Below are 22,226 nucleotides of genomic sequence, written 5' to 3' on the forward strand. Positions count from 1 at the left end.
CATTTCTGATAAAATCTGCACATATAATTCTGACTATTGTGTGTTGAATTGGATATCCAGGAGTCTGGGTAAGCTGAATTGTATAGAACTGACTTTGTATGATTGAAGTCCTAGTAAATTAATACTGTATGTTTATCTTTTCCTGATCATAGTTGGTTATTATGGCACTTTCTATCTCTTTTGTGCTTCTACCTAAGCATGAAGAAAATTAGAATATCCTAACCCCAAATATACCACATTGGCACAAGGATTATTTTGAGCTGAAGGCAACTGGGAAGCAGCAGATGCAAAAAGAGCTCTTCTTCCTCCCCATGTACGTCCAAAAGCAGGACATAAATACCCCTTTGTGAAGGTGTCCTTTCTCCCCTTTCCTGTTCCAGGAAGAAGAGAGTGATTCTGAAGCACCAGAGACTTTATCAATGGGGATAGTACTAGCTTCAGTCTACATGAATAAACCTTACTGATAAAATAGCCCTTATCTTTCATTAGTTTGTACCACATGTATTTACCTTCCCATAGAGGAACCCAAACCCATTTTCCTTTATGTAGTTACTTCTCTGTGGTTTATCATCCCTTGTTAAAATAGTGTATAAAGCACCCAGGACTAACCATCTCTTTGGGTTTTTACTTTATTTCCATGAAGATTTCATGTGGAAAAAAAGCTCATCATTCTTAATCATCAGAGGAATGCAAATCAAAATTACTTTGAGGTGTCACCTAACCCCAGTAAGAGTAGCCCACATAAAATCCCAAAACCAGAGATGTTGGCATGGATGTGGAGAAAAGGGCACACTTCTACACTGCTGGTTGGAATGCACACTAATACGTTCCTTCTGGAAGAATGTTTGGAGAATACTTAGAGACCTAAAAATAGACCTGCCATTCGATCCTAGAATTCCTTTACTAGGTTTATACCAAGAAGTCCAAAAATCAACAATATAACAAAGACATCTGTACCAGAATGTTTATTGCAGCCCAACTCATAATTGCTAAGTCATGGAAGAAGCCCAAGTGCCCATCGACCCATGAATGGACTAGCATTGTGGTACATGTATACCATGGAATATTATGCAGCCTTAAAGAAAGATGGATACTTTACCTCTTTCATGTTTACATGGATGGAGCTGGAACATATTCTTCTTAGCAAAGTATCTCAGGAATGGAAGAAAAAGTATCCAATGTACTCAGCTCTACTATGAAGCTAAATTATAGCTTTCACATGAAGACTATAACCCAACTATAGCACAAGACTATGAGGAAAGGGCCAAGGAAGGGGAAGGGGGGTGGAGCTTAGAGCGGAGGAAGGGTAATGGGTGGGGCCACACCTATGGTGCATCTTAGAATGGGTACAGGCGAAACTTACTAAAGGCAGAATACAAATGTCTACATACTATAACTAAGAAAATGCCATGAAGGCTACGTTGAACAGTTTGATGAGAATATTTCAGATTGTATATGAACCAGCACATTGTACCCCTCGATTACAGTAACGTACACAGCTATGATATAACAATAAAAAGAAAGAAAAATAATACTACTTATTCCATTTATATAATATCTTAAAAATAGATAAATCTACAGAGAATAGAAAGTAGATAGGTGGTTCCCTAGGGCTGGGAGGAGAGGAGATGGTAGTAGTGGGAAGATAATATAGTATGGTATTTCTTTTTGGCATGATGAAAATGTTTTAAAATTGATTGTGGTGATTGTGATTCTCAGACTGCATACCTCTGAGAATAATACTAAAAATCACGAAGTTTTATAGTATGGTGTAGTGGTAAAGAGTGCTAGTATCAAAGTCAGACTTACTGGATTTAAGTGCTTACCCTTCCATTTAGCATATTTCTTTCTTTTTTATTTATTTTTTGAGCAGATTCATTTCTTTGGATGATTATGTAATCTTTTTGTACCTTGGTTTCTTCCTTATAGTCAGGGATAATAATAGGACCTATTTGAGAAGCATGAGGACCAAATGAGTTAATGTATATAAAGCAGGCTGGATGCAGTGTCTCACGCTGTAATTCTAGCGCTCTAGGAGGCAGAGGAGGGTAGATTGCTTGATCTTGGGAATTTGAAACCAGCCTGAGTAAGAGCAAGACCCTGTCTCTACTAAAAATAGAAAAACTAGCCAGATGTCGGTGTAGGCAACTGTAGTCCCGGCTACTTGGGAGGCTGAGGCAAGAGAATTGCTTGAGCCCAAGAGTTAGAGGTTGTTGTGAGCTATGATGACCCCATGGCACTCAGCACTCTACCCAAGTTGACAGACAGACAGACAGACACAGTTGATTACTGTATCAATTTTGTTTATCTCTATCTCTCTATCTCTGTATCTAAAGCACTTAACTATAGCACCAGTGCTTAACTTACATATTAGAAGGGAGAAAAATCACTCTGAAATAGTGACAGTTACAATTATTATTTTTCTTTCTTTCTTTCTTTTTTTTTTTTAGAGACTGAGTCTCATTTTGTCACCCCTTGGTAGAGTGCTGTGGCGTCACAGCTCACAACAACCTCCAGCTCTTGGGCTTAGGTGATTCTCTTGCCTCAGCCTCCCAAGAAGCTGAGACTACAGGCACCCACCACAACACCCAACTATATTTTTACTGCAGTTTGGCCAGGGCTGGGTTTAAACCCAGCCACCCTCTGTATATGGGGCCGGTGCCCTACTCATTGAGCCAGAAGCGCTGCCCAGAATTATTTCTTGATATAAGCAGGGGATTGGTTGGTAGGACTGTCCTCATATACCAAATTCCATGTATGCTCAAGTCCTAGAGGCCCTGCCAAACCTGCATATAAAAATAGTTGACTCTGGGTGTAGATGGGTTTCACATCTCACGGATACTGTATTTTCCATGTGCCGTTGGTTGAAAAAAATCCACATGTAAGTGGACTTGCACAGTTCAAACCTGTGTCATTTAAAGGTATTACTGTGTAATAATTTAGCGTTGGGAATCTATTTGATTGTTGTTGTAGAAATGTACTTAAATTTTTGGAAAAGGGAGTTACAAAAAATTTCTAGGTTTTAAGGGGAGAGGGTTATTAATTGTGTTTTCCACACTAGTAGAGATTGAATTAAATAAATGAGAATGAGACTTTTCCTAAAATGTGGGGTCTTATTGAGCATATTTATTTTTCCTTAGTACCTGCTACTCTTTCGGGGCCAGGGGGTTACATTGTTCTTCATCAAGAACCGGGTAAAGGTGTTATTTTCCTTGGAGAGCTGTTATTTAATCTTAAAATTTGTGTAAGTTAATCCTCATACCTTGGTTTATAAAAGAAAAAGCCCATTTCCATTAAAAGTTCCCCATTTTTTAGTGAATCATTAGAAAGCTATGATGTTCACAGCATAACTTTTAAATCTTTTTGGATCTTTGTACATCTTTAGTTTCCTTAGTAAGCATATTAGATAAGATGCTTGGAATTCAGTACAGTCATAGGTCAGTTGTGGTATTTTATTTAGAATCTTTGAATGTTATTGTTGGAAGTAACTTAGAGATTATATAATATTAAGTACCCCTTGTTTTTCTTGACAGGGAAATGGACATTAAGTCATATCTTTGGGGCAGTGCCTGTAGCTCAAAGAGCAGGGTGCCAGCCTCATATATCAGAGGTGGCGGGTTCAAACCCGGGTCTGGCCAAAAACTGCAAATAAATAAATAAATATCAAAAGATTAAAAAAAAAAGTCATATCCTTTGTTGTTGTTTTGGTAAAAATCACACAATATATAATTTGCTGTGTTATCTCACAGTCCTGGAGGCTAAAAAAGAAAAACACATGAAAAAATAAATTTATCATCTTAACCATTTTCAAGTATATAGTACAGTAGTAGTGTTAACTATATGCATGTTGTTTTGCAACATATCTCTAGCACTTTTTCATCTTGCAAAACTGAACCCATTTTTTCCTAATTCTAGGAGGTAGGAAAACAAAAAAAAACTGTATCCATTAATAACTCCACTTCCCCCTTCCCTGCAGCACCTGACAGCCACCCTTTTGCTTCCTGTTTCTAACATTTTCACTATTTTAGATACCTCAAAATTTGAAATGATGTAGTATTTGGTCTTTTTTTTGTTTCTGGCTTGTTTCATTCAGCTTACTGTCCTCAGTGCCCATCCATGTTGTGTCACACTACAGGATTGCCTTCTTGTTTAATGCTTAATAATATTCCATCATATACTTATATCCCATTTCTTTGTCCATTTATCTATTCATCTATCTCTTAGCTATTGTGAATAGTCCTGCAGTGGGCTAGATATGTAAATATCTCCCAGAGATCTTGTTTTCAGTTCTTTTAAATATATACCCAGAAGTAAGATTGCTAGATCATATGATAATTCTGTTATTAAATTTTTTTTTATTTTTTGTAGAGACAGAGTCTCACTTTATGGTCCTCGGTAGAGTGCCGTGGCCTCACACAGCTCACAGCAACCTCCAACTCCTGGGCTTAAGTGATTCTCTTGCCTCAGCCTCCCGAGTAGCTGGGACTACAGGCGCCCGCCACAATGCCCGGCTATTTTTTTTTTGGTTGCAGTTTGGCGGGGGCCGGGTTTGAACCCGCCACCCTCAGTATATGGGTCCGGCGCCCTACCAACTGAGCCACAGGCGCCGCCCAATATTAAATTTTTTTTTTTTTTTCTTTGAGACAGTCTCAAGCTGTTGCCCTCGGTAGAGTGCTCTGGTGTTATAGGTCACAGCAACCTCAAACTCTTGGGCTCAAGCCATCCTCTTGCCTCAGTTTTTCTATTTTGGGAGAGACCGCATCTCACTTTTTGCTCAAGCAATTCTCTTGCCTCAGCCTCCTGAGTAGCTGGGACTACAGGTGCCCACCACAATGCCCAGCTGTTTTTAGAGACAGGGTCTTGTTCTTGCTCAGGCTGGTCTCGAACCCATAAGTGTAAACATTCTGCCCTCCTCAATGTCTCAGAGTGCTAGGATTACAGGTGTAAGCCACTGCGTCTGGCCTTTTTCTTAATAGAGACAGAGTCTCACTTTATGGCCCTCAGTAGAGTGCCGTGGCCTCACACAGCTCACAGCAACCTCCAACTCCTGGGCTTAAGCGATTCTCTTGCCTCAGCCTCCCAAGTAGCTGGGACTACAGGCGCCCACCACAACGCCCGGCTTTTTTTGGTTGCAGTTTGGCCGGGGCCGGGTTTGAACCCACCACCCTCGGCATATGGGGCTGGCGCCTTACCGACTGAGCCACAGGCGCTGCCCCTTTTTCTTAATTTTTAATTGGATATCTTTTTGTTTTTGTTATTGAGCTGTAGTTTTTTATATATTCTAGATGTTAACCCCTTAGCAATTTTACGAATATTTTCTCCCATTTGGTAGGTTGCCTTTTTACTCTGTTGAGTATTTTCTTTCTTTTTTGAGATCGAGTCTCAAGCTTTTGCCCTGGGTAGAGTGCTATGGTGTCATAGCTCACAGCAACCTCCAACTCTTGGGCTCAAGCAATCCTCTTGCCTCAGTTTCTCTATTTTAATAGAGACGGGGGGTCTCACTTTTTGCTCAGGCTAGTCTCAAACTGGTGAGCCCAAGCTATCTACTCGTCTCGGCCTCCTAGAGTGCTAGGATTATGAGCGTGAGCCACTGCCCACTGGTCTGTTGATTATTTTCTTTCTTGTGTAGAAGTTTTTTTTTCTTTTCTTTTGATTAAATAAATGAAACTTTGTCCAATGTTTATAATGTTTCAAGTTAAGATAAGGAAGTTTTTTTTTTTAAGCAAATATCTTTTTAACTTGGTGAGGTTCCAGTAGCCCAAATCTAAACATAGAGGCACGTCTCTTGGGGGTGGGACCCTATTATAAGAGGGACTCTACCTAACAAATGCAAACATCGTAACCTAATTCTTTGTACCCTCAAATTAACCTAAAACAATTTAAAAAAAAAAACAAAAAAACTTTTGCCATGGGAATGTATGTTTAGATTGCGTAGAAGTTTTTAACTTTGATGTCTCATTTGTCTAGTTTTTTCTTTAGTTAACTGTGCTTTTGGTGTTACAATCCAGGAAGTCAGAGTCGAATTTAATGTCATGTAGCTTTTACCTTATATTTTCCTCTAGGAGTTTTATAGTTTTGGGGTTTATGTTTAGGTCTTTAATTCATTTATCTTTCTAAGATAAATTAGTGTGTATTTCTCTGGATGTCTTTCTTTCTGATTTTTTTTTTTCTTTTTGTCCTTAGGTAAAATTTTATTTTATTTTATTTTAATTTATTTATTATTAAATCATAGCTGTGTACATTAATGCAATCACGGGGCACCATGCACTGCTTTTATATACCATTTGACATATTTTTATCACACTGGTTAATGTAGCCTTTCTGGCATTTTCTTAGTTATTGTGTTAAGACATTTATATTCTACATTTAGTAAATTTCACAAGTACCCTTGTAAGATGCACCGTAAATGTGGTCCCACCAATTACCCTCCCTCCACCCATCTTGCCCACTCCCTTCCCCACCTCCCTTTCCCCATATTCTTAGGTTATAATTGGGTTATAGCTTTCATATGAAAGCTATAAATTAGTTTCATAGTAGGGCTGAGTACATTGGATACTTTTTCTTCCATTCTTTTTTTTTTTTTTTGTAGAGACAGTTTCACTTCATCGCCCTCGGTAGAGTGCCGTGGAGTCATACAGCTCACAGAAACCTCCAACTCCTGGGCTTAGGCAATTCTCCCGCCTCAGCCTCCCAAGTAGCTGGGACTACAGGCGCCCGCCACAACGCCCAGCTATTTCTTTGTTGCAGTTTGGCCAGGGCTGGGTCTGAACCCGCCACCCTCGGCATATGGGGCCAGCGCCCTGCTCACTGAGCCACAGGCGCTGCCTTTTTCTTCCATTCTTGAGATACTTTAATAAGAAGAATATGTTCCAGCTCCATCCATGTAAACATGAAAGAGATAAAGTCTCCACCTTTCTTTAAGGCTGCATAATATTCCATGGTGTACACATATCATAATTTATTAATCCATTCGTGGATTGATGGGCACTTGGGCTTCTTCCATGACTTAGCAATTATGAATTGGGCTGCAATAAACATTCTGGTACAAATATCTTTGTTATAATGTGATTTTTGGTCTTCTGGGTATATACCTGGTAGAGGAATTGTAGTATCCAGTGGCAGGTCTATTTTTAGATCTCTAAGTGTTCTCCAAACATCTTTCCAAAAGGAACGTATTAGTTTGCATTCCCACCAGCAGTGTAGAAGTATTCCCTTTTCTCCACATCCACGCCAACATCTCTGGTCTTGGGATTTTGTGATATGGGCTAATCTTACTGGAGTTAGATGATATCTCAAAGTAGTTTTGATTTGCATTTGTGTAATGATTAAGGATGATGAGCATTTTTTCATATGTCTGTAGGCCGTGCGCCTGTCTTAAGAGAAGTTTTCAAAAAACCAACTTTTTGATTTATTGATCTGTTGTATAATCCTATTGTTTTCAATTTCATTTAATTCTGCTCTAATTTTGGTTATTTCTTTTCTTCTACTGGCTTTGGGGTTGGAATGTTCTTCCTTTTCTAGTTGCTTGAGATGTCCCATTAAGTTGTTAACTTTGTCTCTTTCCGATGTCTTTATTTCTTACTTGCTTGCTTTCTTTTAGGTTTAAATGTCTTGTAAAGAGAAAAATTGAAGCCTCAGTATATAAATTTGTTGAACTAAAATAATATCAGACCCTTATCACAGACTATTTCCCATTATCTCATGTTTCAGGTGTTTGGCTTATTTTTAAGCTATCAGCTTTAACAAGTAAACTGAGTCGATTCACCTTCCAGCCCCCCATTTATTCCCTCTACCACCAAAGAAATATTAGTATCTGTAATTGCATTAAATGGATATATTGAGTTGATGTTTTAATTACAGGATTTAAAAATTGTTTACTTTTATTTTTTAAACCAGGATTTTATTTTTCTTTTAAGACAGCATTTCACTATGTCAACCTCGGTAGAGTGTCATGGTGTCACAGCTGACAGCCACCTCAAACTCTTGGGCTTAAGTGATTCTCTTGCCTCAGCCTCCCGAGTAGATGGCAGCCTCCCGTGCTATTTTTTTGTTGCAGTTGTCTTTGTTATTTAGCTGGCCTGGGGGCCAGAGTCTCAAAACAAAACAAACAAAAAGAGACAAGAGTCTCACTTTGTCACCCTTGGTTGAGTGCCATGTTATCATAGCTCACAGCAACCTTAAACTCTTGGGCTCAAGTGATTCTCTTGCCTCAGCCTCCCATGTAGCTGGACTACAGGCACCCACCACAACCCACAGCTATTTTTAGAAGTCTCACTCTTGCGTGGGCTGGTCTTGAACCAGTGACCTCAAGCAATCTACTCGCCTCAGCCTGCCTGAGTCCTGGGATTACAGGCATGAGCCACTGCGCCTTAATGTTATTAGTTTTAAATTTTGTTATTGGGAAAAATCTGAGTGACATGCTATTTCATGTTTTTTATAGGTTAATTTTTAGAGTATTAATGGTTTTTTTTGATTACTGCCTGATAGATTTGGTAAAGTTTATATGTTTTAAGAGGTTTTTAAAATGATTAAGTTTAAAAAATTAATTTTTAATTGAAATGGTTAAAGTAGTAAGTCTGTTACTTGTGTTCGTCCTGAGACTTTGTATTGTATCTTTTTATTTATTTATTTATTTATTTTTGAGATAGAGTCTCACTTTGTCACCCTCAGTAGAGTGCTGTGGCATCATAGCCTCACAGCAACCTCACACTCTTGGGCTCAAGCTATTCTCTTGCCTCAGCCTCCCAAGAAGCTGGGACTATAGGTGTCCGCAAAATGCCCGGCTATTTTCAGAGATGGGGGTCTTGCTCTTGCTCAGGTTGGTTTCGAACCTGTGAGCTCAGGCATTCTACCTGCCTCGGCCTCCCAGAGTGCTAGGATCACAGGCATGAGCTACTGTGCCAGGCCTTATTGAATCTTTTTTCTTTTTTTGAGACAGAGTCTCACTATGTTGCCGTTGGTAGAGTGCTGTGGCGTCACATCTCACAGCAGTCTCAAACTCTTGGGCTTAAGGGGCTTACGCGATTTCTTTTGCCTCAGCCTCCCGAGTAGCTGGGACTACAGGCACCTGCCACAACACCTGGCTATTTTCTTGTTGCAATTGTCATTGTTTAGCTGGCCCAGGCCAGGCTCGAACCCACCAGCCTCAGTGCATGTGGCTGGCGCAGTAACCACTGTACAACAGGTGCAGAGCCAGCTTATTGTATCTTTTTAAAAGAACTTTTTATTGTGAAATATGAAACATATACTACGTTAAGAAATAGAACTTTGTTGGCACCTCAAAAGCTCCTTCATGCCACCTCTCGAACATTATCCCTCTCTTTTCTGTAAATGTAACCACTACCTTTTCTTTATTTTTATTTTTTTTTAATTTTTGGCCGGGGCTGGGCTTGAACTTTTTTTTTTTTTTGTAGAGACAGAGTTTCACTTTATTGCCCTCAGTAGAGTGCTGTGGCGTCACACGGCTCACAGCAACCTCCAACTCCTGGGCCTAGACGATTCTCCTGCCTCAGCCTCCCGAGTAGCTGGGACTACAGGCGCCCACCACAATGCCTGGCTGTTTTTTTGTTGCAGTTTGGCCAGGGCTGGGTTTGAACCCGCCACCCTTGGTATATGGGGCCGGCGCCCTGCTCACTGAGCCACCACTACCTTTTCTTATAACAATTTTTTTTTGCCTTTTAAATACTTTTATTACCCAACTATGCATCCCTAAATGCTACAATTAGTTTTACCTGCTTTTAAAAAAATTGTATCAATGGGCGGCACCTGTGGCTCAAAGGCGTAGAATGCCGGCCCCATATGCTGGAGGTGGCAGGGTCAAATCCAGCCCCGGCCAAAAACTGCAAAAAAAAAAAAATTATATCAATGGATTTGGACACTATGTGTTCTTTGGGATTTGGCTTCTTTTTTACTCATATTTGTGAGTCAATACTAAATGCAGTCCAAAAAATATGAGTCAAAAAAATTTTAGTTACATTGGGAAGTGGAATAAGAAAAATAGTAAAGAGATGTAGGAGTTAAGATGCATATTTTACTTCTGTCTTTGCCTCTAAACCAATAAAGATGGATTTGAGCGAGTGATTTGAACTGTTAGGACTAATTTTTTTTTCTCTGAAACATAACAGAATGGGTTAAAATGTTTGATAGGATTCTTCAGCTCTAAAATTGATGAAACTGGATAAGTAAATGTTACCCTAAGCTGTCCTTAATTTCTTTCATTTTTGTTTTCATTAGGTTGTCTTGGAGATACCCAGTTTTGTTTTAGATTTCGACAGTCTTCTGGGAGGAGGGTGTCACTGCATTGTCTTCTGGATCAATTTGACAAAGATTTACCAGTTTACTTAAAGGTTGGAAAAGTGGTCATAGAAATGTCCATGTGAGAGTAAACTTTAAACCTCATTTATTCACTTACCTCTGATAGCTGTCACACACATTTGCTTTTGTTTTGTTACTTACTATATAGCTGGATTTCCTCAATGAGTCTTATTCATAAGGAATCAGCATGTGAATAAAAGAGACTTTGTGAAGTTACTATTCTTGAAACATAATACTATTGTGTATTATAAAAATGGATTAGAATGTTGAGGTAATTTTCTTTCATTTGTTAATAATTCTTGGTTTAGATGTGAGGGTAGAGTTTACTATGGGATAATAATCATCCAGAGTTGAGACGTTCATTCCCTGTGGTAATCCCTATGTGGTAATCCCTGTATTACTTTGTGATAACATATAGTTATCTGTTTTTTATTCTTTAATGATCTTTGATTTATAGTTACTATTTATTAAAACATTTTAATTCAGATGATTTTAGAACCTATAGGTGTTTCTCCTTTGTCCTCCATGTTTACTTCTCTAACTGGATGAGGAATGTATCTGTCTGGATGTCCTACTGGCACATCTAATGTAAACTTGACGTTCATTGTTTGCTCGATATCAGATTTCACAATTTACCTCCCTGGTTGTACTAATGGCAGGAACCTCTCTGAGTTAGCACAGATGCTACCTTTGAAATGTTTCTTAGAGCCATCTACTCCTTTCTGTGTGCTACTAACACATTATTCCAACAGGTGGTATTAATAGCTATTATTTATTAGTGCTTTTTTATGTTCCAGGTACTGGATTAGTAAGCATATATTATCTCCATTAATCCTCCCTACGTTGCTCTGAGAGTGCCTTTTGCAAATGAGGGAATTGAGGATTATGAGGATATGAGATTTGCCCAAAGACATCCACCTCTTGTTTTTTCTAATACAGTATATATATTTTATACAGTGTTGCCAGCTAAAGTATACGTATATATTATAAAAATAAATAAAATCTAAAATTACTACCAATTGCTTAATGAATAAAGAGCTGATGATAGTACTGTTTCCTTGTCCTCACTTTTTGGACCTTCATCCTGTCGGATTTCCAATCTTGTCTTCCTTCTCTGTATATGTGCCATCTATGTACTACATTTTAGCCAAACAGAACTGTGTGCTGTTCCTGAGAGAGCATGTATATTTTTGTTTCATCATGTTTTTGCTGAAACCCCTAGCCCTTTAAAACCTACACTGTCTTTGTTTAAATTATATTCCTACTCCAGCACTCAATTCAAAACAGCTGCCTCCATGCAATCTTTACTTTTTCCTCCTGGCTTTCCTGTGACCCTTTGGGGTTTTTCTTTTTTTTTTTTGGCCGGGGCTGGGTTTGAACCCGCCACTTCCGGCATATGGGACCGGCGCCCTACCGGCTGAGCCACAGGCACCGCCCCCTTTGGGGTTTTTCTTGATACCTATGCTCCTATTATATAATAATCCTTTTTGTACTTTTCTTTTTTTTTTTTTTCATAGAGACAGAGTCTCACTCCATGGCCCTTGGTAGAGTGCGTGGCATCACACAGCTCACAGCAACCTCCAACTCCTGGGCTTAAGCGACTCTCCTGCCTCAGCCTCCCAAGCAGCTGGGACCACAGGCGCCCGCCAGAACACCCAGCTATTCCCTGGCTGCAGTTCAGCCAGGGCCGGGTCTGAACCCGCCACCCTTGGTACATGGGGCCGGCGCCCCACTGACTGAGCCACAGGCGCCGCCCCTTTTTGTACTTTTCTTATCTCTCCTAAATTGTGATCTCCTTAAGGAACTGAGTCTTATGCAAGTCTTTTTATTCACTTTGTATGGTACCTTGTTCAAAATAGGTGGTCAAGGCAGCACCAGTGGCTCAGTGGGGTAGGGCGCTGGCCATATACACTGAGGCCGACGGGTTTGAACCCAGCCTGGGCCAGCTAAAGCAACAGTGACAACTGTAACAAAAAAATAGTTGAGTATTGAGGAGGGCACCTGTAGTCCCAGCTAGTTGGGAGACTGAGGCAAGAGAATTGCTTAAGCCCAAGAGTTGGAGGTTGCTGTGAGCTGTGACGCTACAGCACTCTACTGAGGGCAACATAATGAGACTCTGTCTCAAAAAAAAAAATAGGTATAAACAAATAAATATTTGTTTAAGAAATAATAGTCATGGTGTGAAGTTTTATAATAAAAAAAAGAAATAATAGTCAAATAAGGAACTGAACCAAAGTTTAGTTCATTAAGATATAAAAGCTTCTTATGGTTTTTTTGAATGTGATTACCCTTCAAATTGCATGTTGAGGCTGAGGTGAGAGAATTGTTTGAGTTCAGGAGTTTGAAACCAGCCTGAACAATAGCAAGAACCTTATCTCTACAAAAACAATAGAAAAATTTGCCAGGTGTGGTGGAGCATGCTTCTTGTCCCAGCTACTTGGTAGGCTTGAGATAGGGAAGCTGAGTCAGGGAAGCTGAGGCAAGAGGATCACTTGAGCCCAGGAATTAGAAGTTGAAGTGAGCTAAGATGATGCCACTGCACTTTAGCCACGGACAGATCAAGATTCTCATCTCAAAAAAAAAAAAAAAATTATATGTTGATAAACATTCTAATGCTTTGTTATCATTGGGTTAAAGTATAACTGGCTATATAACAGGCTATGTAAGATTTATATTTTGTCATTAATTCCTTTTACTTTTTCTCTTGACATTTTACATTAGGACAACTCATTTTATTAAGAGACTGATCCTAATCCTAGCATTCTGGGAGTCTGAGGCTGGTGAATTGCTTAAGCTCAGGAATTTGAGACCAGCCTGAGCAAGAGTGAGACCCTGTCTCTATTACAAATAGAAAAACTAAGGCAGGAGGATTGCTTGGGCCCAAGACTTTGAGGTTGCTGTGAGCTATGATGATGCTACAGCACTCTACCCAGGATGACAGAGTGAGACTTTGTCTCAAAAAAAAAAAGCTGATCCCCTAGCCTTGAAAAACTTAAAATTGTAGGTAGAATTTTTTAAAAACAAAGTATAACATTGGGGAAAACAGAATTCAATTGTGTCTTCTGTTAACTAGTATAGATACCAATAACAAACTTAAGCTCAGTTAAGAGATAGGGGAAAAATCTTTAGTACTTAGATTATGGTTATTTCATTTTTGGGAAGTTAGAAAGTTTTTATTTGGCAGTTGCTGTCATAGTTATTGTTTGTTGGTAGAAAAATATAACTAACACTTTGTGTATACCTCATATCTTGATTTGGGTTTGAAAAGGAAGTTGACGCTAATAATAAAGGATGGCTTACTTCTTTCATAGAAGGATCCTGCTTATTTTTATGGATATGTCTATTTCCGACAAGTTCGAGATAAAACTCTAAAAAGAGGCTACTTTCAGAAGGTAATTTTCATATACACTAATAAAAAAGTACTTTTTATATTGTGATTAGAAAAATAGAAACTGTTAGGTTTTAAAGTCTTTGTTATTTTATCTTTATATGTACTAGAGTTTATATTATATCTTTTTTTTTTTTTTTTGTAGAGACAGAGTCTCACTGTACCGCCCTCGGGTAGAGTGGTGGCGTCATAAGGCTCACAGCAACCTCTAACTCTTGGGCTTACGCGATTCTCTTGCCTCAGCCTCCCGAGCAGCTGGGACTACAGGCGCCCGCCACAACGCCCGGCTATTTTTTGGTTGCAGTTTGGCCGGGGCTGGGTCCGAACCCGCCACCCTCGGCATATGGGGCCGGCGCCCTACTCACTGAGCCACAGGCGCTGCCCTATATTATATCTTTTTTTTTCAATTATAGACATCACCGGATGTTTAACTGCTATTGAATTTCTGCTATTTCTGTGCTAGATTCCTGACAATAAGTTTCAGTTGTCCTTTGGAACTCTTGTCAAAAGCCGGAAGAGTCTGCTTAATTTTGACATTTTAGACTAAGGGAAGGAATAAACAGATTGTAATATTGTTATAATTAATAAAACTCTGAACTATCTTTTTTTTTCAAAAGCTAGTAATAAACTTTGGTAACATCTTAGCCATTATTATTTCCATGCTAAATGTGCAGTTCTTTTTCTTTCTTAAAAAAGAAGAAAAATATCTAGCCAGGCGTTGTGGCAGTCGCCTGTAGTCCCAGCTACTTGGGACAAGAGAATCACCTAAGCCCAGGAGTTGGAAGTTGCTGTGAGCTGTGTGATGCCATGGCACTCTACAGAGGGTGCTAAAGTGAGACTGTCTCTAAAAAAAAAAAAAATTCAATGTGTCCTATTTGATCCCAACTAGCAAGACACACATTTTCCTTTGTAATCAGAATTTGCCCTGACCGCTAATTGATACTGGATGGAAAGGTAGAGAGTGATTTTTAAAAAATGTATTTTTTGAAAACCAGCATAATTTTTATCTGAAGTGATCAAACTATAAAGTTACAATTTCTAAGAATATGGCTATGACAGCTGGTTGAACTGTGAAATAACAGATCATAGGTCTTTTACGAAAGCACTACTATTTGCTCCTTCCTCTTTTTTTTTTTTTGTGGCCGGGGCTGGATATGAACCTGCCACCTCCGGTAGATGGAGCTGGATATGAACCTGCCCTACTCCTTTGAGCCACAGGTGCCGCCCTTTTTTTTTTGTTGTTGTTGTTACTTACCACTAATGAGAATGCTCTCTCCTTGGTAGGAGGAGTTCATATGGCTAATTCCTGATAATGCTTGCTGAGGACAGAGTCAGACTTTGGAAATTATCTATGACGTTAGTCTGTTCATAGAACATTTTTTACCCTACAGATCAGAAATATCTGCAAATATGCCTTTATTCTCTTAAAGTATAGTAATAAAGTTAAATTGTTTGCATTCTGTAGCTATGGTTTGTTTCCTTTAACCATCCACTGTAAAAGCCTTTTTATTTCAAAATCCACACTTTTTGTGACTTTAGCTTGTAGGAAATTGCTCATGCAAGAAATGAGTGGCAAATTCAAACTATAATCATTAGGCAATTAAAAAAATACTGTTTCTTTTTTCTTTCCAGTCGTTGGTTTTGATCAGCAAACTACCTTATATTCATTTCTTTCACACTGTGCTCAAACAGATAGCACCAGAGTATTTCGAAAAGAATGAACCTTATTTGGAAGCAGGTGAGTTAAACATTATATGAGTTACATACCTTTATGATGGAGTTTTAAAAATTTTACTGGAAATGAGTGATAAAAATGAACTCGATAGCCGGGCGTTGTGGCAGGCGCCTGTAGTCCCAGCTACTCGGGAGGCTGAGGCAAGAGAATCGCTTAAGCCCAGGAGTTGGAGGTTGCTGTGAGCTGTGTGAGGCCACAGCACTCTACCGAGGGCCATAAAGTGAGACCCTGTCTCTACAAAAAAAAAAAAAAAAAAAAATGAACTCGAAAAAATCCAATAAAAATTTAAGCAATAATTGATATGAGAGGTATAAAACTATTTGTCTGGCATTTTTTCCTAAAAAAATAAAAAATTGTGGTTTTTGTTATCTAACCACTTTGATGATATCTATTTATTAGGATAACAATAAATGAATTTTCCAGAGTACTGTTGAACCAAAATCCTTATGTAGCTTGATAGAGATGGAAGGCCTCTGTTAGCTGGTGTGCCTTTGTAGCTAATTTTAGTTGTAATAAATGAATGGGAAAACTCCCTCTAAACCTATTAGTTTGTTGCTTTCAAAAAATGTATTATAATTACTGATTTATGTCCTAAAATATATGTTTATTTCTGAGTAAATTGTAAGATGTTTTCATCACTTTTACTTTTCTTTTACCTTTTACTTTTCTTTCTTCCTGGTGTATTTTTTTGCTCTGTAGAGTTTTGATTTCTAATGGCTCATTTTTAATACTTTAGTATTTCCACTTATACTAAGGAAATATCTTGTTAAAATTTTCAGTTTGTAATGACGTTGATCGATGGCCTGCTCCAGTGCCAGGGAAAACATTACACCTGCCTATTATGGGGGTGGTGATGAAGGTAATATCTTATGTCTCATTTGTTTCCTTTTTAAAGAACTCTGTAGAAGTTTATACATGGGTTTTACTTTTCAATTTCCTAATAACATTTATTCATGTTATTGTGTCACTTGTTTGTCATTGACATGAGATGTTACAGAGATACCAGAATTCATCCTACTTTCTTTTTTGTTTGTGTTTTTTTTTTTTGAGACAGAGTCTCACTATGTTGCCCTTGGTAGAGTGCTATGGCATCACAGCTCACAGCAACCTCAAACTCTTGGGCTTCAGTGATTCTCTTGCCTCAGCTTCCCATGTAGCTGGGACTACAGGCACTCACCACAATGCCTGGCTATTTTTTGTTGCAGTTCTCGTTGTTTAGCTGGCCTGGGCTGGGTTCAAACCCACCAACCTTGGTGTATGTGGTTGGCGCTGTAACCACTGTGCTACGGGTGCTGAGCTAATCATCCTACTTTCTAGAACCATTAGTAACACCATTTCAGGTGCCTCAGTCCCATTGCATCATGTCATTCATATGCAATACATGCGAACATAAAATTTATGCCTCCTAGAATTCTGTAACTCTATGGCTCTATCAGAGATGGGTAGTACACAGAAACAGATCACTTATAGAATTGAGTATGAATTACTAAAAATTAAGAGAAATTAGAAAAGCCACTGATTCTTAGTCCTAAATGCTCTTAACATGTAATGTCAGATCAAACATACTCAGGATATTGTTCTCTAGTGATTTTTTTTTTTTTTGAGGTGATATAATGAACTTTATTTCCACAGCTAATTTATATGTTTAAATCCCAAATAATGTTTTTATAAGTCAGAACACTCTAAATTATTGATGTGATTTTTGTAACCTCAAATTTAACACTTGCTTTTTACACTAGCTTCAACAGTGACATGTGAGTCGCCCCATTTTTCTAGTGATTTTTTTTTAATGATTCAGCATTTTACTCTTAGGCTAATATGAATTTGCTCTTACAGGGTTTTGTAATTCACTCTCAAGTTGGAATTTTTTTTTTTTTTTTTTTTTTTGAGGCAGTCTCACTCTGTTGCCCCAGGCTAGAGTGTCCTGGCATCAGCCTAGCTCACAGCAACTTCAAATTTCTGCCTCCACCTCCCAGGCAGCAGAGACCATAGGCATCCACCACAACACTTGGCTAATTTGTCTGTTTAGTAGATACAGGTTCTCACTACTGAGCTCAAGCGATCCACCTTCCTTTGCTTCCCAGAGTGCTAAGATTATAGGTGTGAGCCGCTATGCTGGACCCAAGTTGCAATTATTTTTGACAGTATTCTCTATTTAGATGTATTTTAGGTTTTTGTAGCATGTATGTTTTATCCCGGAAATCATCAAAGGTAGTATTGATAGCTCATTGTTTCCTGTGTGATTTATCCAGAAGTTTGGCCAGCTTTGAAGAGTGTATTTGGGTGTGTGTATATTAATGAAGCAAAAATTAGACCAATAAACAGGAAGCGATATAAAGTTGTTGTTCTTTTCTGTTTTTTGTTCCCCCCACACATTTGCTTCTTAGTGAGTTAGTGATTTCTATGCGTATTTGGGTGTGAAGACCTTGGTTTACTGACTTTCTCTGTGACTAGAAATAAATATGACCTTAGTTTTTTATTCTCACACAAATATTTTGTTTTTGTAAGTCCTTAGACATTGCTTAGTGTACCTTTCTAGGAGCAGAATAGAGAACTTCTCATCCCTCATTCCTTTATAGCCAAAAATAATTTTTCTTTCTCTTTAAGGTACGGATTCCCACATATCATGACAAGCCTGGAACAACACAAATAGTGCAGTTAACTCAGCAGGTAGAATGATCCAGCACAAATAGTCTCTTTAACAGACTTTTTAACAGACTTTAAACTAGCAAATGCAGAGGTTCTTGGGTTTATTATATATTTCTGAATATTACTAAAGTATCCATTATGTAATTTTTTTTTTTTTTTTTTAATTTTTTTTTTTGTAGAGACAGAGTCTCACTTTATGGCCCTTGGTAGAGTGCTGTGGCATCACACAGCTCACAGCAACCTCCAACTCCTGGGCTTAAGCGATTCTCTTGCCTCACCCTCCCGAGTAGCTGGGACTACAGGCGCCCGCCACAACGCCCGGCTATTTTTTTGGTTGCAATTTGGCCGGGGCCGGGTTTGAACCTGCCACCCTCGGTATATGGGGCCAGCGCCCTACGCACTGAGCCACAGGTGCCGCCCCATTATGTAATTTTTATTTATTTATTTTTTTTTTTGTGGTTTTTGGCTGGGGCTGGGTTTGAACCCGCCACCTCCGGCATATGGGACCAGCGCCCTACTCCTTGAGCCACAGGCGCCGCCCCATTATGTAATTTTTAATGAATTGGCAATAAACTTTGTAAATTTTTTTCTCATTATTTTTCCAGTAGATACTAGAACTCAGAATTTATGCTGTAATTGTAAAGACAATGAAAAAATAATTTTTTTTCCAACAATGTTTGATTCTGGCAAACTTCTTATCTTATGAGAGTATCCAGCAGACTTCTGATTTTAGTAGACTCAGTCAAAAGTATTTTGCCTTTTATTTTTCCAGAAGCAACATCTGTTCATGGGTGGGGTTGAAGTTTTCATATGAAAAAAAAAAAAAGATCTTTTTTTTGAGACAAAATCTCACTCTGTCGACCTACTTAGAGTGCCTTGGCGTCATAGCTCACAGCAGCCTCAAACTCCTGAGCTCGAGCCATCCTCTTGTTTAGCCTCCTGAGTAGCTGGGACTATGGGTGCCCACCACACAACACCCAACTATTTTTAGAGATGGGGTCTCGCTCTTGCTCAGGAATTCCTGAGCTCAAGCAAGCCACAGGTCTTAGCCTCCGAGAGTACTAAGATTATAGGCGTGAGATACCACGCCCTGAACTTGCTTGAAATATTTTAACTGGGGTTGAGCCACTGCAGCCTGCCTCTCACTTGAAATATTTTAACTATTGTATTTAACTGGGATAGCAATCCTGTTGTTTTTTGAATTAAACAAAAATGGAAAGCAGCAGGAAAATGAATTTTGCTTGCTACATATATCAATTAGTATTTACGGTAGTATGTCATATAGTTGTGAATTAATGTAATAGTCAAACATCATGGTATCCGAATTATTCTTAATTTTCTGATATATTAAGAGAGACTGATAAGACTCATTTTCTCCTCTGGCTGCTCCTAGAGGAAGACAATCTTATTTATTTCTTTATTTTCATTTTTTGGCTGGGGCCAGGTTTGAACCTGCCACCTCCGGTATATGGGGCCAGCGCCCTACTCCTTGAGCCACAGGTGCCACCCCCAAGGAAGACAATCTTAAAAAGGAAGACAGGGCATCATGGCTTATTGATAATGAGACAGAAAGATGTATTTTAAAAATTAATTTCTTCAAATTTTGATGATAGCTTCATTATTATTTTTCTTTTTTATCTCTTAGGCAGACACACATATATCTGTTATTTTACCTACTGTTCATGAGGTGGATCTTTTCAGGTAAAGAATAAATATTTTATTAACTGCCTTTCTCTCTTCTGCTTTGTGATGTTGTTATTAACTTATTTTAAAAACAGTCTGGAGCAGCAGTGGTTTTGGCCTGCAATATCTGCACTCTGGGAGGCTAAGGATGGAGGATTGCTTGAGAGCAAGAGTACCAGACCAGCCTGGGCAACACAGCGAGACTGTGTCTCTATAAAAAATTAAAAGAAAAAATTAGCAGTGATGGGTGCTTATAGTCCCAGCTACTCTGAAGGCCAAGGGAATGGATTGCTTGAGGCTAGGAACTGGAGGTTACAGTGAAGCTATGATCATCCCACTACACTCCAGTCTAGGCGACAGAGCAAGACTCTGTCTCTAAACAACAACCAGATATTCTTACATAGGATGTGGAATTGGAATAAAATAATCATTATATATTACATGCTATAAATCAATAGTTCATCCCTGGCTATATGTTATGAGCTTTGACAGGAAAATTTGGATATGGGTTGGGTATTACAAATTTTTTGTTTTGATGTGAGAATGATATTGTAATGATGTTAGAAATGAACTTTTTAAAAGAGATGCATTTTAAATTTGGAGGTGAAATGCCATGAGGTTTGTGTTGTAAATGATATAAAAAGTAGCTGTAGAAAGTGGTGGCAAATATTGTCAAATCTAAGGCCAGGCATTGTGGCTTACGTCTGTAATCTTAGCATTCTGGGAGGTAGCTTAGATTGTCTGCGCTCAGGAGTTCGAGACCAGCCTGAGCAAGAAGGAGACCCCATCACTAAAAATAGCCAGGCATTGTGGCAGGTAGTCCCAGCTGCTTGGGAGGTTGAGGCAAGAGGATCTTTTGAGCCTAAGAGTTTAAGATTGCTGTGAGCTGTAATGCCACAACACTGTACTAAGGGTAACAAAGTTGTCTTAAAAAAAATTTTATATATGACAATTAAGGTTATGGGGGGGGAAGCAGAGGGACGGAGGGAGGGGGGTGGGGCCTTGGTGTGTGTCACACTTTATGGGGGCAAGACATGATTGCAAGAGGGACTTTACCTAACAATTGCAATCAGTGTAACCTGGCTTATTGTACCCTCAATGAATCCCCAACAATTAAAAAAAAAAAAATTTATATATAGTCATATATAAGTGATATGTTTAGGAATGTTCTTAAACTATTGTCTTTATTTTCTGTATATTTGAAAAATTTCAAAATGCAAGATTAAAAGACAAAAAAGAGATATCTAGCACAGTGGTTCTCAACCTTCCTAATGTCGCAACCCTTTAATACCGTTCCTCATATTGTGGTGACCCCCAACCATAAAATTATTTTTGTTGCTCTAGCACTTAAAAAAGAAAAAGTACTGGTATTAGAGAAGCTAATTCTAAGAATCTCTGGAATGGTGCTCAAGTTCTACCCTGTTTCCCCGAAAATAAGACATCTTCCGAAAATAAGACCTACTTACAGGAAAGATAAGACGTCCCCTGAAAATAAGACCTAGCGCATCTTTGGGAGCACACCTTAAAATAAGACACTGTCTTATTTTCGGGGAAACAGGGTAGCTCCCCAGGTGTTGCTGTTGTATAACCCAGCTTGTGATACCACTGTTATAAATGAGTGATTACTGAATACTGAAAGAGTTGTGAAAAACATAGGTTTTATTCATTCATTTATTTATTTATTTATTTTTGATGGGGTCTTTTTTGTTTTGGATGACTTTTTGTTTGTTTGTTTGTTTTGAGACAATCTCACTGTTGCCCTGGATAGAGTGCTGTTGCGTCATAGCTCACAGCAACCTCAGACTTTTTTGCTCTGGTGATTGATCCTCTTGCTTCACCCTCCAGAGTAGCTGAGACTACAGATGCCCACCACAATGCCAGAATAGTTTTTCTGTTTTTAGTAGAGATGGGGTCTCACTCTTGCTCAGGCTGGTCTGGAATTCCTGAGTTCAAGCAACCTACCTGCCTTGGCCTTCCAGAGAGCTAGGATTAGAGGTGTGAGTCACCACACCTTTGGATGACTTTTAAACTACATGGAATACTGCTTCAAAGATTGATTAGTTAAAAAGAAAGAACAAAGATTGATTAGTAAAAATTTTACTGATAGCCTTGATTTATTGCATATTTGCTCCCAGGACAGCACAATAATCCCATTACTAGGTATTTACTCAATAAAAATGAAAACATGTCTACATAAAGACCTGTATGCAAATGTTTATATAGCGGCTTTATTCATAACAGCATAAAAGTGGACAAAACCAAATGCCTAACTGTCCAGCAAATGCTAAGTGACTAAACAAAATATAATACATTTTGTAATACATGCATGCACATGGAATACTACTCAGCAGTAAAAAATACAAGGAACCATTAATACGTATAACAACATAGATGACTTTCAGAAGCATTTTGCCAAGTGATAGAAGCCAGTTTTTTTTTATTATTAAATCATAGCAT

At 38.6% G+C, this 22,226-nt stretch overlaps 1 protein-coding gene across 1 annotated transcript in view; it reads left to right on the forward strand.

Moving 5' to 3' along the window:
* Positions 1-22,226, forward strand: part of DENND6A (DENN domain containing 6A) — an 89,405-nt gene that overhangs the window by 21,043 nt on the left and 46,136 nt on the right. Inside the window, exons 4-9 of the mRNA XM_053600041.1 lie at positions 10,234-10,346; positions 13,626-13,706; positions 15,335-15,440; positions 16,217-16,296; positions 18,045-18,107; positions 19,732-19,787. Of these exons, the coding sequence (XP_053456016.1) occupies positions 10,234-10,346; positions 13,626-13,706; positions 15,335-15,440; positions 16,217-16,296; positions 18,045-18,107; positions 19,732-19,787 (499 nt within the window). The remainder of the gene's footprint in view (positions 1-10,233; positions 10,347-13,625; positions 13,707-15,334; positions 15,441-16,216; positions 16,297-18,044; positions 18,108-19,731; positions 19,788-22,226) is intronic.

The sequence above is a fragment of the Nycticebus coucang genome, chromosome 8, assembly GCF_027406575.1.
Source record: "Nycticebus coucang isolate mNycCou1 chromosome 8, mNycCou1.pri, whole genome shotgun sequence".
Classification (NCBI taxonomy): domain Eukaryota; kingdom Metazoa; phylum Chordata; class Mammalia; order Primates; family Lorisidae; genus Nycticebus; species Nycticebus coucang.